Raw genomic sequence first — 15,379 nt, forward strand, 5'->3', positions numbered from 1 at the left:
GGATTAGCAGCCCAGGGGAACTCAGAGGGACTAATGAGGATATTTCACCACCTCGTGGACTCATGTCACACCTAGGTAACTACAAAACCCCGACACTGTACCAAAGTTCAATTTTGTTTACAAGTAAAGGGAAAAAAAACAGCATCTGCGTGATCAGACCTCAGGGTCTTGCTGAGGTGTGGACAGTGTAAACAGCAAGCAGGAAGTATATTGGTTCCTCATGAACACCTTCCCCTCCTTCTTCCCTCCGCTGAGAGGTGGTACTGTCTTTCCCTTTTCACCCTCACCCTTGCTTGTCATTTTTTGGCTGCATTGGCCATGAATACCCTCATTACAACTTCCAAGGATCACTGCCTTGCCTTTTCAGACATTCATTGACATCAGCTCCTGAACAAATGCACGTCAACCTTGCACTCACCCTGCCTTGTTTACTATTACTACTATGTTTACTTGTTTGTCAGCTTGTTTAACTGTTGTTATGGGAGCCAGTCCAGCTCACGGGTGTTTCATATTTGCATGTTACCTTGATGTCTTTGTATGACTTTTGTGCATATGCGTTGTTTGTCCTTGGATGATTCTCACTGTTTGTAGCCCAGTAAGCCTAGGTAGTCAGGTGCTGTGAGAAAACCTTGCTGAATGCTGAAAACTAAAGACTGTCAACCCTTCAGATTGAAAGTCTTTTTTTGATTACGTTTTATATCTTTGGGGCCATAAAAGCACCCAACTCACCTGCTGTGGGATTTAAAATACCTCAGCCATCAATCTGACAACTGTTATTACTCAATTAACACTTTGAAACCAGAGTAAATTTGCTTGATTTTTTTTTTTTTTTTTCAAAAGTATGGGAAAACATTTGATTTGAATTTGGAGGAAATAACCCAAATACTGCTAAAAATATTAAGCAGCTGCAAGAAAGCTAGTAATAAATAATAATTACATAATAATAATAATTATTATTATTATTAATATTATTATTATTATTACTTTAACTTTAATTAATATTAAAGTTAAAGTAAAAAACATCCCTCATAAAAAATTTAAAATAACTATGTGAATTTTGTCCAGGGGGTTAAATGAAACCTTTCAAAAAATGCATGCCCAAAGGCTTCTGGGATTCAAAGGATGAATGAAATACTGTCTTTTGAAATTATAAGGTTTTCACCTGCTCTCAGTGTATGTTCATGTTCATGTTGTCTGCACAGCCTCTGCTTTCATCAACGCACCGTATGTGATTTTCCATTTGTGTTTATCAGTGTGAGGAATTTTGGCAAAGTTTGGAGAGTTTTGTTCCAAAATGAGATATCCACTATTTGAAAGTAAAAAAAAAAAAAACAAAAAAAAACAAAAACAAACAAAACAAAACAAAACAAAACAAAAAAAAACATCTGTGCTTATGAAGGACCTGACAAACCAATTTTAGTGCTTTTTGAAATGACAGCAGGAAGTTTAAGTCCACACCTGACAAAAGACTATACATACCCTCATTATAGACTATAGATGCTTAATGCTGAACTTCCAAGTACAGAGTCCCTCCATATCACATTTTTGAACAGAATGTACCACTTTTATTTACCTGATGCATTCATATGCTTGCACAATGTGTTTATGTTGGCATGAATGAGTGTTGGTATGTTCTTTGTGTGTAGATGCACATATCTTCACCTTGGGATCAAGTTTTTCCAGTGTATAAATGTTTCTGTACTTTGTTAATTTTTATTTTGTGTGTCTCTCATTGTGATGTGTCTAATGGGTCTAATATGTGTGTATGTGTGATGTTAGGGATGGCTACCGAAGGGTAAACTCTCCTCCCTCCTCTTTATGATCTTTCCTGTGTGTGTGTGTGTGTGTGTGTGTGTGTGTGTGTGTGTGTGCTTACACGGATGTGGTCCTGCCTTTGTGATTGTATGAACCTCCTTGTTTGAATGTGGCCTCCTGCCTATGTGACTATGTGCATGCACGTGCGCATGTGTGTGTGTGCGCGTGCGCACGTGTGTGTAGGTGCATCCACCCAGGACTCAGATGCCATGGAGCCAGAGAAACAGGTGGACAGCACAGTGAAGATGGCTGGAGTGATCGCCGGGATCCTCATGTTCATCATCATCCTCCTTGGTGTTGTCCTCACCTTCAAACGCAGGTAGGTCAGCACAACTGCAAGAGAGAGGAAGGACCCTCAAAAGGGGCTACATGTAACATTTTAATGTCAATAAATAATGGCACGTCAATTTTGATACATTAACATAATGACCATAAACATATGAGAGCAAATGAGCCAAGGAGAGAGACAATGGGAGAAAAATTCTCTCCAAATATTTCAATATTTGCACATTTCTTTGTACATGAAAAAAAGAGAGATTTTCAAACATTTTTTATATTCTGATAGCAGTTGGACTTCTTTAGCCACCTGTGAGGCAGAGTTGTAATGATTCTCTTCTCTCTTAATAGTGTTGTTGTCAAAACATATTGGCTGCAGATATGGATGTAGTATCAGTTATTTTTATTGCAGCAGCAACAAGCTAGAATAATTCTAGACAGGAACAGCCAGCTATGTCTTTAATGTGTGCTACAGTGTTTTTGCTACAGTGTTAGCTTTTTGTTAGCAAAATAATGATTTGGGTCAGAAAGCGGCAGCAGAACTCAGCAGATCCATTCCAGTTTAAGAGAGGTATGTGCAGATGAAAACGTCAAACTTTCAAACACCAGCTTACAAAGACAAGCTGGGGCAGGAAGCAACAGCGAGAAATGTCTACATTTTGAGAAACATTCACTAAAAATACCGAGGCAAAAATAATGCCCTGATTGTGGTCGCATTTGTTTCCGGTAGTTATTCTAAGGTAAACAATTAATTTCATATACTAACTTTTAAAAATGTTACATGTAGTACCTTTGAATCGGGTGATTTGGTAGATGGATAGACAAACTGACTGATGAATAGATCTGGTAGACAGACATCATAACATCACTTCACATGCAGACAGGTAGATAGAGCCAAATGCTTACCTTCAAACACAGGCACACCAAAGAAATCAAATGTACTGAGATAAAGGGAATTTCAGCATATTCAGGATGTATGTTTGAATTGGATTTTAAGAGGTTTTTCCATTTGCCTAGCTTTACTTTTACTCATTAACAATAAAAAAAAAAAAAGCAGATGAGCCTTTATCACTCAGTTCAACTTACACATCAGTTGTACTGATTGACAAACTCTTTTATAATTATTCATTTCTTTAAGCAGGAAAATCAGTCTCATAGATTTCTGCATTAACACCATTGATGTATGTAATCCTTTTATCCTTTAGGCAAAAAATAATCATAGAGATGGCCAGACAATAGACATCAAAACCCAGATTTTGTTTAAATTATTTTTATTTATTTATTTTTTAAGCTAGCAGACACACGCACAGCTTTCTCTGTCTTAACATGCACACTGGCTTACTACCATCACCTGCCTTCATTTTCTTTACTCCGTCTATCTCTTTCTCTCTCCGTCTCTCCATCCATCCTCTCATCCCTCGTTACCCTGGTCGCATACTGCTCATGCCGTTTTGTTTTGCTTGGGATCACAATTTCTTTCTTTTTAAAAATTTTTGTTTATTTATACTTTTTCATCTTTTTGTCAGCTTCTCACTCCACATTCAGTACTCACATGGAACAAATGGCTTCAAATCTTTAAATCGCATTGTTTAAAGACATACAGTACATTGAACATCAGAATTACAAATGCAACAGATGCACCACAAATTATTTTGGTATCACTGGTGAAAGACACATAGGAGCTGACACAATTGCACAATACATACTGACATGGTAATGCATCCTGCAACATTCACTAAGATACTCACATACTAACTGAAGATTATTATACAGTGCAAAACAAAGATGCCTATACTGTACCAAGGTAAAACAGAAAGATAACTAGGTGTGATTGCTAAAGGTGTTAAATCCTAAGGTTTTGTGGAGGACATTAGAAATAATAATAATTGACTCAAAACCATAATTGCTGTATTTACAATAAATGCATAAGTACTTACTATGGTTAAACCTCTCTGGTAATCAGTAGCGTCATTGTTTTAGAGGGATATTTATCCATTTAATATATCTATATCTATATCTATCTATATCTATATCTATCTATCTATCTATCTATCTATATCTATATATAGATAGAGATAGATAGATAGATAGATAGCAATCAGTGCAAACTCCTCGCACAGCCACAGGTCGTCAGGTGCTGGAAGGCAGCAGGAACTAGCGATAAACTCATACAAACAGATCCTCCGCACACTGACTCAAACTTTACTTTAACACTTTATTTAGAGGGAACAACGCGTTTCGCCTCAGCGTCTTCAGGTTCACCTCAGATTTGAGGTGAACCTTTGAGTCAGATAGATAGATAGATAGATAGATAGATAGATATACACACAAACACACACACATATGTATATATATGTATATTTTCACTTCCCCCCCAGCTATTCTGTAGGACAATAGTGGCTCTATCTTCCTCTCATTGTTACTGAGTGCTGGATACTGACTGGATGCTCCAAATGCTAACTGTTAGCCTCCTGCCATTAAGATTGACTTCCTCCCAACTGACACTCTTAAAATTAACTGCCTTAATCTACTCAAAGAAGGTATAATGTCACTTTTTTATGTAGCTATGTCATGGTTATGGCACATGTTTTATGTAACTTTCAGGCACCTGCCAGCCACCGTTGTAACGGAGCACCAGCCCAGAGAGCTTAGAATACACAAGAAAATAGTTCTATTGTTATAATAAAAACATAAATATAGATATAAATCCTGTGTGGTTAACTTGTGTGAAAGTTTTCTTTTTTTTTTTTAAACTCTTTTTATTCGATTATTTATTTAACAATTTGCATTGTCATACAGAGGTAGTCATGAAGAACCAGACGAAAGCTGCAGAAGTCCCACCTCATGCATCTATTCTGAATTAGCACTGCAAACAATACGTTTAGATGCAAATCAGCATATCACAAAACAGTAATTACCAAACCTTTCCTTTCAAATCATAACAGCTGGGAGAGAAAGGACCTAATTTTTTCCAGAATAGATCCTTGTAGAAATGGAGCAAAAATACAGTGTTATTTCAGCACACATGCTGTAAGTGTGGGACTTCTGTAGTCACTCCATAAAGTCAAGTATTCAGAATCTAAGGGAAAAGACAAGGCTTATTTTGAAAATGGCACTCATTATATTTAAATTATATATCAGTATTTTCATGGGTCCCATAACTGCAAGCCACCAGTTCATGTAAAGAACAAGAAAATTGAAATTAACAAGTTTAGATGCAACATAAAAATAACTGATACACTCTCCAGGTAGAACAATATACTGCATTTGTCACATTAGTGCAGGGACACACTGACAATTTATGCAATGACTGAAGTGCATAGTGGCACATGTGGCACAGGGACAACAAGACCTCATATTGTGCTCACGGGGACAATGTTAGTTATAGACATTAGAAAACACACATCACAGCACATTTTATTACTGTTTGCATTCAGGCAGTATGCAGTATGTTTGCAGCTGCAGAGGGTGTTAGGGAATCCTCCACATTAGTGTCAAGGCTTGGAAATGTCATGTGAATTGTTATTTGGGACCACGAACACAGATACTGTATTTGTGACATGAGTCACACATGTCAAAGCACATATGCATTTGAAAACACAGTAGCAAAATGCTGAAGGCAAACCTTATTGGTAGTCTACCAGTGGCACTGCATCCATTTCACGTCGGCGCCTGGAGGGCGGGGGAGTCGGAAAGAGGTCAAAGGATCGGCCAGCAATGCTAATCAGTGGCTAACCGGGGCTAACAGAGAGTATCACAAACACCAAGAGGATAGAATATCTATCAGAGCAGAGAGGAAAATACAGAGAGTGAAAAGAAAAATATAGACGGAGGCTTAGAGAGAGGTGCAGGTAGGGAATAGGGTAGAGAATCAGAAAGAGATACATGAATAGGCCAAAGAGAGGGCAAGCAGTGCCACAGAGGATGTGGGAGAAAGAGAGCAAAGAAAAGAAGATGCAGCAGGAGAGAGGAATGAATCAGTAATACAGTACTTTACTCAAGTGTTCAAGTGTTACCGCAGGCTAACTGAGACCACTGCATACAGTAGAAGATCAGGTGAAAACATACCCACAGAGAACATGGAGAAGCAAGATTGAGAGAGTGTGGAAAGCCAAAGAGATCCAGAGAGAGGAGCACGTATCAAAACTACAGGAGAGAGCAGACTGGGGAATGAGGGAGAGGCAAAGGAGGACAAAAAGAAGGAAGGTTTGTAGAGGAAGAAGGAGAGGAATTAGGTACATATCCAGGGAGGAGGCAAAGAAGTTTCAGAGAGGGAATAGAACACAAGATAGCCAAGAGTTGCAGAAAAAGAGGGAGACAGACAAATTGATCGAGGTGGTGGTGGTGAGGGGGGGGGGTTGCAATATCATAGACTGTTTGCTAGGGTTGTGCGGGTCATCAATATTTCATCCCACATACTTTCTCCAGTGGTTTGGGTGGCAAGAAAACAGTGTTTTTTTTTTTTTTTTTTTTTTTTAAATTGGAAGTGTTTTACATGTCTTTCAGTACCCATAAATTATTCCAGGACAAAACTTCATCAGGAAGTGAACACACTGAACTGTCCGATTAATCTTTCAGAGTAGCACTACACATGTTCCAAAAGCCTGGGCAAATGGACCGTAGGTTTTAAGGAAGGACAGGGGATGTTACAGATAATGTAATGTAAAAGTGAATAACACTGGACACAGCTGAAGTCTTAATGGGGATTTGATGTTTCTCATGTTCTCTACTACTAGGCGGCCCCGAGGGCTCAAACAACCAGCACTGGAAGATACACTTTTTACAAAGAGGCTGAAAGGAGAATGAATGAATAATTAATACCTCCAAAGCTCCCCAAACACCGGCAGATTTTTTTTTTTTTCAAACCCCAACTAACTAGTCAAGAAAAGGTTTCATCTCGATTCTGTTTATTTCCTCTCTTATTTGAGCAGGCAAATGGATGTTATTCAAATTTTATTCACCCCTTATTCCTCTCATCCGAGGATTTAAGAAGACAATTCTGACTCGGCTTTCACCTTTTGTGATTTTCATTTTAATTTGCAGGATGTACTGATTCCATGTCCATATCTGCCTGGAAAATGAGACTCATGTAACCTCAATAGGACTACATGATTAAATGACAATAGATACAGGTTAGATAAACAATAAATAAATCAAAATAAACTAAGGTAAAAAAAAAAAAAAAGACAATATCTATCTATCTATCTATCTAGATAGATAGATATAGAGATATAAATATATTTGGATGCATACATGCATAGATAAACAAAGATAAATGCGTAAGCCACAACCAATATTATGGATAGTACTGCTGGCTAGATGAAGCCCAAATTTAATGAAATTCTGCTGCTGGCCATGACTATTGGCAAAACTGCCCTCTCACATTACCTCAGACTGCTGTGTCCTGGCCTTTAAGAGAGGTTTGTGAAGAAAAGGCTGAATTATTAATACAAAACCTCCCCCGAAGCTCTCTTGTTTATATAATGGGCCCTGACTAGTGAGACTGGGTCAGGTGGTCAATCATGGAGATATCCATCTGTTTTTTATGTTGATTTATCCATGTGTTTTGTCTGGATCGCTGACTTGTACTTAACCGATGATTGAATGAAATCAAAAGACTAGATGTATGAATGAGGGAAGGAAATGCTGCACTCACATCTTGTCAAATTAAATGTAAATATGAGCTGCCAACTGATAATTACAAGTAAAGTGGGGCAACATGACCAGCTGCTGATATCTTTCACTTGGTGTCACATAGTGCAAGGGTTGGACAACACACAGCAGAAAATCCACTGAAATGAACATTATCAGTTATATTTACACTAATACAATCAATTCTACGTATGAAAAAAGAACAAATGATCCTGTAGAGCTGATTTTAATTTTGTAAATACTAGCATTCTGTGTTAGCAATTTATGACTTATATCATGATATGCTTCGATACACAATGGCTGGGTTACACTAAAATGGATTATTTTAATATAAAATGAATTTTAATCAGTTTATCAAGAGTTTATCAAAACTAGGTTTAAAATGAGAAAATCCAGACTTAAAATGTTGTACATTTAAAAATTAATACTGCATCTGAACGTGTTCCACCTTACACAAGCATTCAAACACAATAAATCGTATGCCCATCTGACATTTAAATATAGGGAAGACCAGGGATGATAGTAACACTTTTTGTTTAAGTGTAACTCAGTGGTTCTTTGTGCTAGAGATCTCAAATTTTGACATGTGGTACCCATATTTGTCTGCTATAAATGACATCCACTTGGACTTCTACTACACCATCACAGATTATGTAAATTAATGTCAAATACAAAGAGGTATGTTGTTACAACCTACCCCAGTACCAGGGTGAGTTGTAACACTACTTGGGGATGGATGTAACAATTAAATTATTATGCTTAAAAAAGATTCACACCAATAAATGTATGGAAGCACTTTAATGAATAATAAAGAAGGAACCATAAACTTGTCAGACTACAAAATAATAATAATAATAATAATAATAATAATAATAATAATAATAAAAATTATAAGTTAAATACAATAAAAATAAATACAGTAAAATAAATAAATATAATATAAAATAAAGAACAATAAAGTATAAACTGGTGTGTGTTGTGTGTGTGTTTTGTAGCCTGAAACAGGTTAATGTGAAAAAGCATTTGAACACTTGGAGATTTGTGGAACAATCAACAAACCACTTTTGAACAGTGTGGTGCAAAGCTGCACTAAGTACTTAGTAAGGACTAAAAGGCATTTGAACAGTTAAACTGTCTATTGAAGAATAAACAAAACACTTTTGAACTGTGTTTTTAAGGTGCAGAAGAACTTAGTAAGTAACTATTAACTAGACAAACTGCCTAAGGCATAATACATGTTTAATTAGATAGGTGAAGAACCGTTACAACCCTCCCCATGCCAGGCAGCCATTAAAAAGCTAACCGTTTATAGCATTTAGCTTCAAAGCTAGCACTAATGCAACACAACAAATTAAGCTAGAGAAACTACTACTTCAGCTTATGAAAGTGAAACAATTGTATCTACAACACAATGGACACTATGCAAAAAATATTTGCGATGAAAATTTTTACTTTCTTACCTGAAAAATCGTTTTTTGGTTCCAGAACAGACAGTTTTCAACTCAGAGACTTGAGGCTTCACCAGTGAGCTCTGTTTTTAAGTGGGCATGGACTGTATTGATGACATCACCACAGCTCGTTTCTGATTGGTCAAACTGAGAGTGTTACAACTATCCATGTTTTACAACCATCCCCGGTCTTCCCTAGGAGTAGAAATGATGCATCATTATAATTGTAGCTTTTTTTTTTTTTTTTTTTTTTTTTTTTTTACTTTAATGTATAATTTTAACTTTAAGTCTATAAAAATTAGAATAATGTGATTTTTTTTATGGGGTCTGTGCCAAACAAACATGCTTTCTTATATCTGGAGAATACAATTTGTAGTGCTATTATAAAAATACAGCTCCTTGTGAAGTTGTGAAATCACTCCAACACTGGACAACAGAGAAGCGATCTGATTGGTCAGCTACACATGCTGGGGTTGTGCACAGATTGATAGAGAGGTGCAGAAGCTCCGCCCCCTCTGATACGTGATGCCCTGTGATAACGTTGTGGGTTGTATGGAGACAGTAGTCAGAGACTGGGGTGTTATCTGAATAGTAACAGACCTGCCACAGGCTACTGATGCTGCTAGACAAAGGATTTGTCCCCACTAGAGCTGGTTCCCACACACACACACTCACACACACACACACACACAAATAAACAAACACACACAGACAAAGAGGTATGGTAGGCAAGGACGGGCACACACACACACTCAAAGGCAAGTGAAGTATACAGATACACACAAAAAAAATGTGCACACACACACACACACACACACACACACACACACACTAAGAGGTATGCAGGCAAGGACATACACACACACATTCATAATGGCAAGTATGGTATATAAATAGACAAATATGTGCAGACACACACACACACACACCTGCACACACACACACACAGGCAGTCAGATGTCCACATACCGTTGAATACAGACAAAGATGTCCACATGCAACGGCAAACGTGCATGAAAACACACACACAGTAGAAACACAGATGAACACAGACAAAGTTGTACAAGAAGACACACGCATTGTAAAAAATGTGCTGTGTGCACACACACAGGCAAATATACACACAGGTACAGACACAGGCAAATATGTGCAAATGCACAGACAGGCAGAATCACACATGGAACACACACGGTGTTTTCTTTTCATTAGTCACTGATTTTTTTGTCATGTGGCTGACAGAGGTCTACTTCCAAAAGTGGCACAAGTGCATATGGGTGTATCTACTGGAACAATGTGTGTGCATGCATGCGTGTGTGTGTGCATGTGTGTTTGTGTGTTTGTGTGTGTGTGTGTGTGTGTGTGTGCGTTTGTTGAATAGTGGATATAAAATTACATTTAGTGCCAGATTGCCAGCTGTATGCCTGTTTGCCTTATCTTCACTGGCACACGTGTGGACTGGTGTGTGTGTGTGTGTGTGTCTGTGTGTCTGTGTGTATGTCATGTCTGTGTGTGTCTATATTTACTAAGGGTCTGATTCTCCTCCTTAGGCACTTGAAACCAATATTGACATTGGCAGCATAGGCAGAGCATTGACGGATTCTTGCAAGCGTACGCACACACACACACACACACACACACACACACACACACACACACACACACACACACACACACACACACACCACTCCAGATGGGTCTGTAGACAGAGAGGGGTTGAAAATGCAGAGACACTGCTCTGAACCAAGTTAACCAAAGTATTTCTATCAAATATCTCATCTTTTTAAATGCATCTTGTGTCCTTTTTTGTGACATTTTTTGTGGCACGAATGGCATAGATTTTTGTTTGCGAGTTCTTTATTATGTTGAAACAGACCTTTGCATGGATCTGGAAGTTTTTGTCCAGAATGACTAGAGTCCAAATAATGTCTCATCTCAGTCAGTGGTGATGGGTAAATATGTTTTCTTGGGATAGAAAAGACAGGATGGTTGTTCATCAGGAATATAGTGGAGGGTAAAGCCACCCAAACCCAGTTTATTCATGTTTTTATTTTAGGAATAGAGTTTACCTACTCTTTTAGGCTGACATAAATCTTAAGGACATACAAAAAATGCATAGCTCACGTTGTAAAATGTTGGGATCAATGAATGTGTTTAAATTGAAGGAGCAATAAGTAATTGGCTCACTAATTACTTCACCAACTGCTATACTTGTTTTGGAACTAAAACTTCTTGCACATTGGCATTTCCAATCCCCCAAGCGCCTTCTGTTGAAATACATTTAGTTATGAAGGCTAAAAAGGCTTGTTCTTAAGCCAAGAAAGTTAAATGATAAAGCAGTGTTATAATTCTAGTATATATCTATTACATCTTCACCAGAGATTTCTCTTGGATCTCTGCTCTAATTAGGTAGCTTACTCCTCTCTTTTGTGAAAATGGGGCTTAAATTTTATTTCAGTCCAGCTGATGTTCCCACTGGTTACCAGTAATAATTTCTGGTAGCATTTTTAATTCACATTAAAAATCAAGTGAATTAAGGTGCACCTCCATAATACCTGTTAAAGAGAATAAAACATAGTCTCCCTTTGATGCCAAATGATAACATATTCTGCTATGTCATCGTCTTCTGATCGTTGCTATGCTTGACCAATTTGTTCGCTGACTGCATGTCTCCACCTTGTTTTGCAAAGATGGACGGAATTCATCAGTATAGTTATAATTCTAGTTGCTGTTTCCCATGTAATATAGTTGTTGCATTTGTTTTCTGCATTTGAGACAATGAAATGAAATTAGTTGATTTCTTATCAAGAAACAGTAGGTCAAAGGCAACCAGACCTCTTGTTAATCTTTTTTCTCTATTTTGGCCTTCCATTCAAGCAATGCATTCTGCCCACAAAATCAGAGCTTTTCAAAAATGATCTCCAAAACGTGTTAATCTAAAAATGCAGGCCTGGCATTTTCATATGGACTAGGAAAATTGAGCTTTCTGAAAACAATGACATGCGATTCCTATGTGATCTAGCAAATGATTTCACATTGTAGAGGGGAAATCGCATTGGGACGAGCATGCACAGTAGGGCATTTTGGGTGTTTCAGTATGGATGGCTTTTGAGGCTCATTGACATCTTGATGTCACATGAGACCCAATTCCTCAGGTCAAGAGTCAGCATCTAAAGGACAGGGTACACTCATTTAAGGGGAGCAATGTGTGCATTCTGACAGAGAGGACAGGTAATTTTCAAGAGGAGTGAATGTATGTCATGGTAGAGCATCCATTTCTGAACAGAGCAGGGGTATTGAGACACCACATATCAGCAACTCCAAATACCATCCTGACAACACTTCCCAGGCAGTTTCACACCCATTAACACCTCTATTCATGTAACTCTGACGATTCTCACTTGACTGCCAGGTGACCTTCACCACTCACGTGTGACTTGAATGATCCTCACGTGACTTCAAGGTGCAAATGACCCTCAAATTTTTAAATGCCTGGGACTATCCACCAGTCATAAGAGATAATGAAGCCTCTTGGATGATTGGCAAAACGTCTTAAAGACAAGTTCAGGTGCCTGTGACTTACTACTTCTTGATATAGTTTGACCCAGGTAACTGGGTATCTAAACAGACATTTCTTCATCTGTCCACCTGTACCTGTTGGCATTATCAGCATCTGCCATGACAGCAGACAGAGCTGCCTTTTTTTGAATGAACGGTGTGTCCATCTCAACCCAGCATTTAATCTTTCAGTCACATCTTGGATTGGGGATTTTATTCAACTTTTGCTGTTTCTGTCAAGTGATTTTTTGTTTTTCTTTGAGGCAGCAAAATGTGTGTAAAAAAGGTTGATGGAACCATGATTACTGTTACTTTTAAAACCCAAGGCACAAAGCTGAGCAATTCAATGTAAAATTTGGTCTAAATCAACCCACATGCACCTGATAAACTCCGACTAACAGAGTTTAAGGATCAACAGACATTTAGATCTATCTATCTATAAGAGCTCTGTACTTAACACTTCAACATCCAGATCATTATTGCCTAGGATTTTGACCAATATATACATAGAAGTTTGATGTTTGTTGTCTTGTTTGTTTTACCATATTTGCATATGCAAACACACACATGCACACCAGTGCACTTGTACGCAAACCCCTGCTTGCTTTTCAAATCGTGCATCCATTGTTTTGTCCACTCAGGCTTAATCCATTCCAGTTTACCAATCACCCCTCTTCTCTGCTAGCTTTTTACATGATCACAATTGCAGCAGAAACAACAATAGGCAAGCATCATCTCAAAATTTCTTCCTGTCAGCCTCCTTTCCTGTCACTTCTCTTTATCACCTTGAAAATGATTACTTTAATTGCTTCTGGTTGAAAGAGAAATGCAAATCAAACAAGAAAGTGCTGCACTGTCCTACAGTTTGCTTTTTAAACCTGTCGTATACCTCCAATGAAATGTGCATGTGTCACTTTGCGAAACAGAAAACAAAAAGAAAATAAAATCTAATCACAGATGGAGACATCATCAGCCTTCTGTCAGCAACTTTTGTAACAACCATTGTTAAAATAAAATCTTTGGTGTGGTCTACAAACTCTCTGATGCAACCGACTTTTGGGAATTTGGGAAATGCTGACAGTTTGACGGTTGTTACAATGGAATGTCACAAATGTCAGTGATGACAGGATGTCTCCACATTCAAAGACACATAGGTGCACATTAAGGCTGCCTGTCCACTGGGAACCTCTCTTTACATTGCTGTTTGCTGACAGACATACAGTCGACTGTTTTCTGCATCGCGTCACTCTTCTTTGCTCAGTGTTCATGGACCCTTTTTGAGAGGTTGCCCTTGCTCCTTGTAAAACTGGGATTTCTGCACTTACAGGCACATTTAAATGTGTCAGCTTGATAAATCCTTACATCTTAATAAATTCCTAACAGCATTCTGCTGAAACCCATTGATGTCCCACCCACGGGTACATAGTGGTGATTTACACAGGAGCAGAAAGTCTGGATTTCAACCCATTTGGGGCAGATCTGCTCTTTTCATGGCTGTCAAACCAGATAAAAATCAAATTCAGTCACTTTCCCCATCTGTTTAGACTATCACCACTCATTCTTGTTCTTTAGAAACAAATTGGTGCTTACTGCCAACTGCAAAACTTCAGAATTCACATTAAGTAGTTTCCATTGTCCATTTGTCACAACTTGAAAACATTTGATTTTGTTTGTAAAGAGGAAGATAGCACCAACGTTTCATCTTGCAAGCCATTGTTAGAATCAGACAGCCATGAGACTGGATCTGTGCCACAAAGTGTTCAAGTAAGACTCTTTGCTGGCATGGATTCAGTCTGTACAATTTTACCAGATGCACAAATCATCAGGAGTGCTGAAAAAGAGAGCTGCAACCTTTTTGTGTCAGGTCTGCATTGTGCTTTGATATGTTCAGTGTCAACACAGATAAAGAACAAAGACAGGAGGGAATGAACAGATAAGGAAAAAAAAGATGAAAGCGATAGATGTGTCAGGTTTGGTTTCTCACCACGGCCTCTCTGACTCGAGTCTCATGCCCTTTTATGTCTCTTTCTATCTTCCTGTTTCCTGTCTTTGGCTCCACCCCTTCCTGTCCCGTCCCGTACCTGCCTTGCCCTTGCTCCGATAGAGAGATACACACATGGAGAACTCTGAGCGTGGGGTATTGTATGTTTACTTCTAGACATCAACGCATCCACTCCGTTTTCTCACAGTGACTCACACCTCACCATTTCTAGCCTCCAGTGGTTTTCCAAATGCATCTTACGACCGAGTCTGCACTCTTAAAACAGATATGTTAATTTCAGTGCTTTTGTGATTGAAGAGTTCATTTCCAAAGCATTGTTTATATTATTTATTAATGAAGGAATTTATGGCTGAAGCTCATCCTTTAGTATCAAATATAGATAATCCAGTCATTGAAAATTAACTTTATATTGTTTTGAACATACTATTATTTCTTTCCTTTTTGTGCTGCCTGTCCTTTTGTAAGACTAGGCAGCAGAAAGCTCATTTTGGAACACAACTCTTCAGTTTTAGTTTGGCACAGAACACCTCTTGTGTTAGCTTTAAACGCAGCGTGGTTTTATCATGTGCTAATAGCATCCACATGTGTGTGCTAATTGCTTAAGCCACAAGTCTTGTTGCAAAAAAGTAAC

General features: G+C 38.1%; 1 protein-coding gene across 29 annotated transcripts in view; it reads left to right on the forward strand.

The window, feature by feature from the left end:
* ptprt (protein tyrosine phosphatase receptor type T) overlaps positions 1-15,379 on the forward strand; it is a 490,886-nt gene that overhangs the window by 347,054 nt on the left and 128,453 nt on the right. For 24 of the 29 annotated variants that reach the window (XM_030051856.1, XM_030051857.1, XM_030051859.1 and 21 more), the window contains 2 exons: positions 1,999-2,134; positions 14,851-14,883. In XM_030051856.1, coding sequence (XP_029907716.1) covers positions 1,999-2,134; positions 14,851-14,883 — 169 coding nt within the window. The remainder of the gene's footprint in view (positions 1-1,998; positions 2,135-14,850; positions 14,884-15,379) is intronic. The other 5 variants (XM_030051843.1, XM_030051871.1, XM_030051845.1 and 2 more) reach the window with 1 other exon arrangement.

Source organism: Myripristis murdjan, chromosome 5, assembly GCF_902150065.1.
Source record: "Myripristis murdjan chromosome 5, fMyrMur1.1, whole genome shotgun sequence".
Lineage (NCBI taxonomy): Eukaryota > Metazoa > Chordata > Actinopteri > Holocentriformes > Holocentridae > Myripristis > Myripristis murdjan.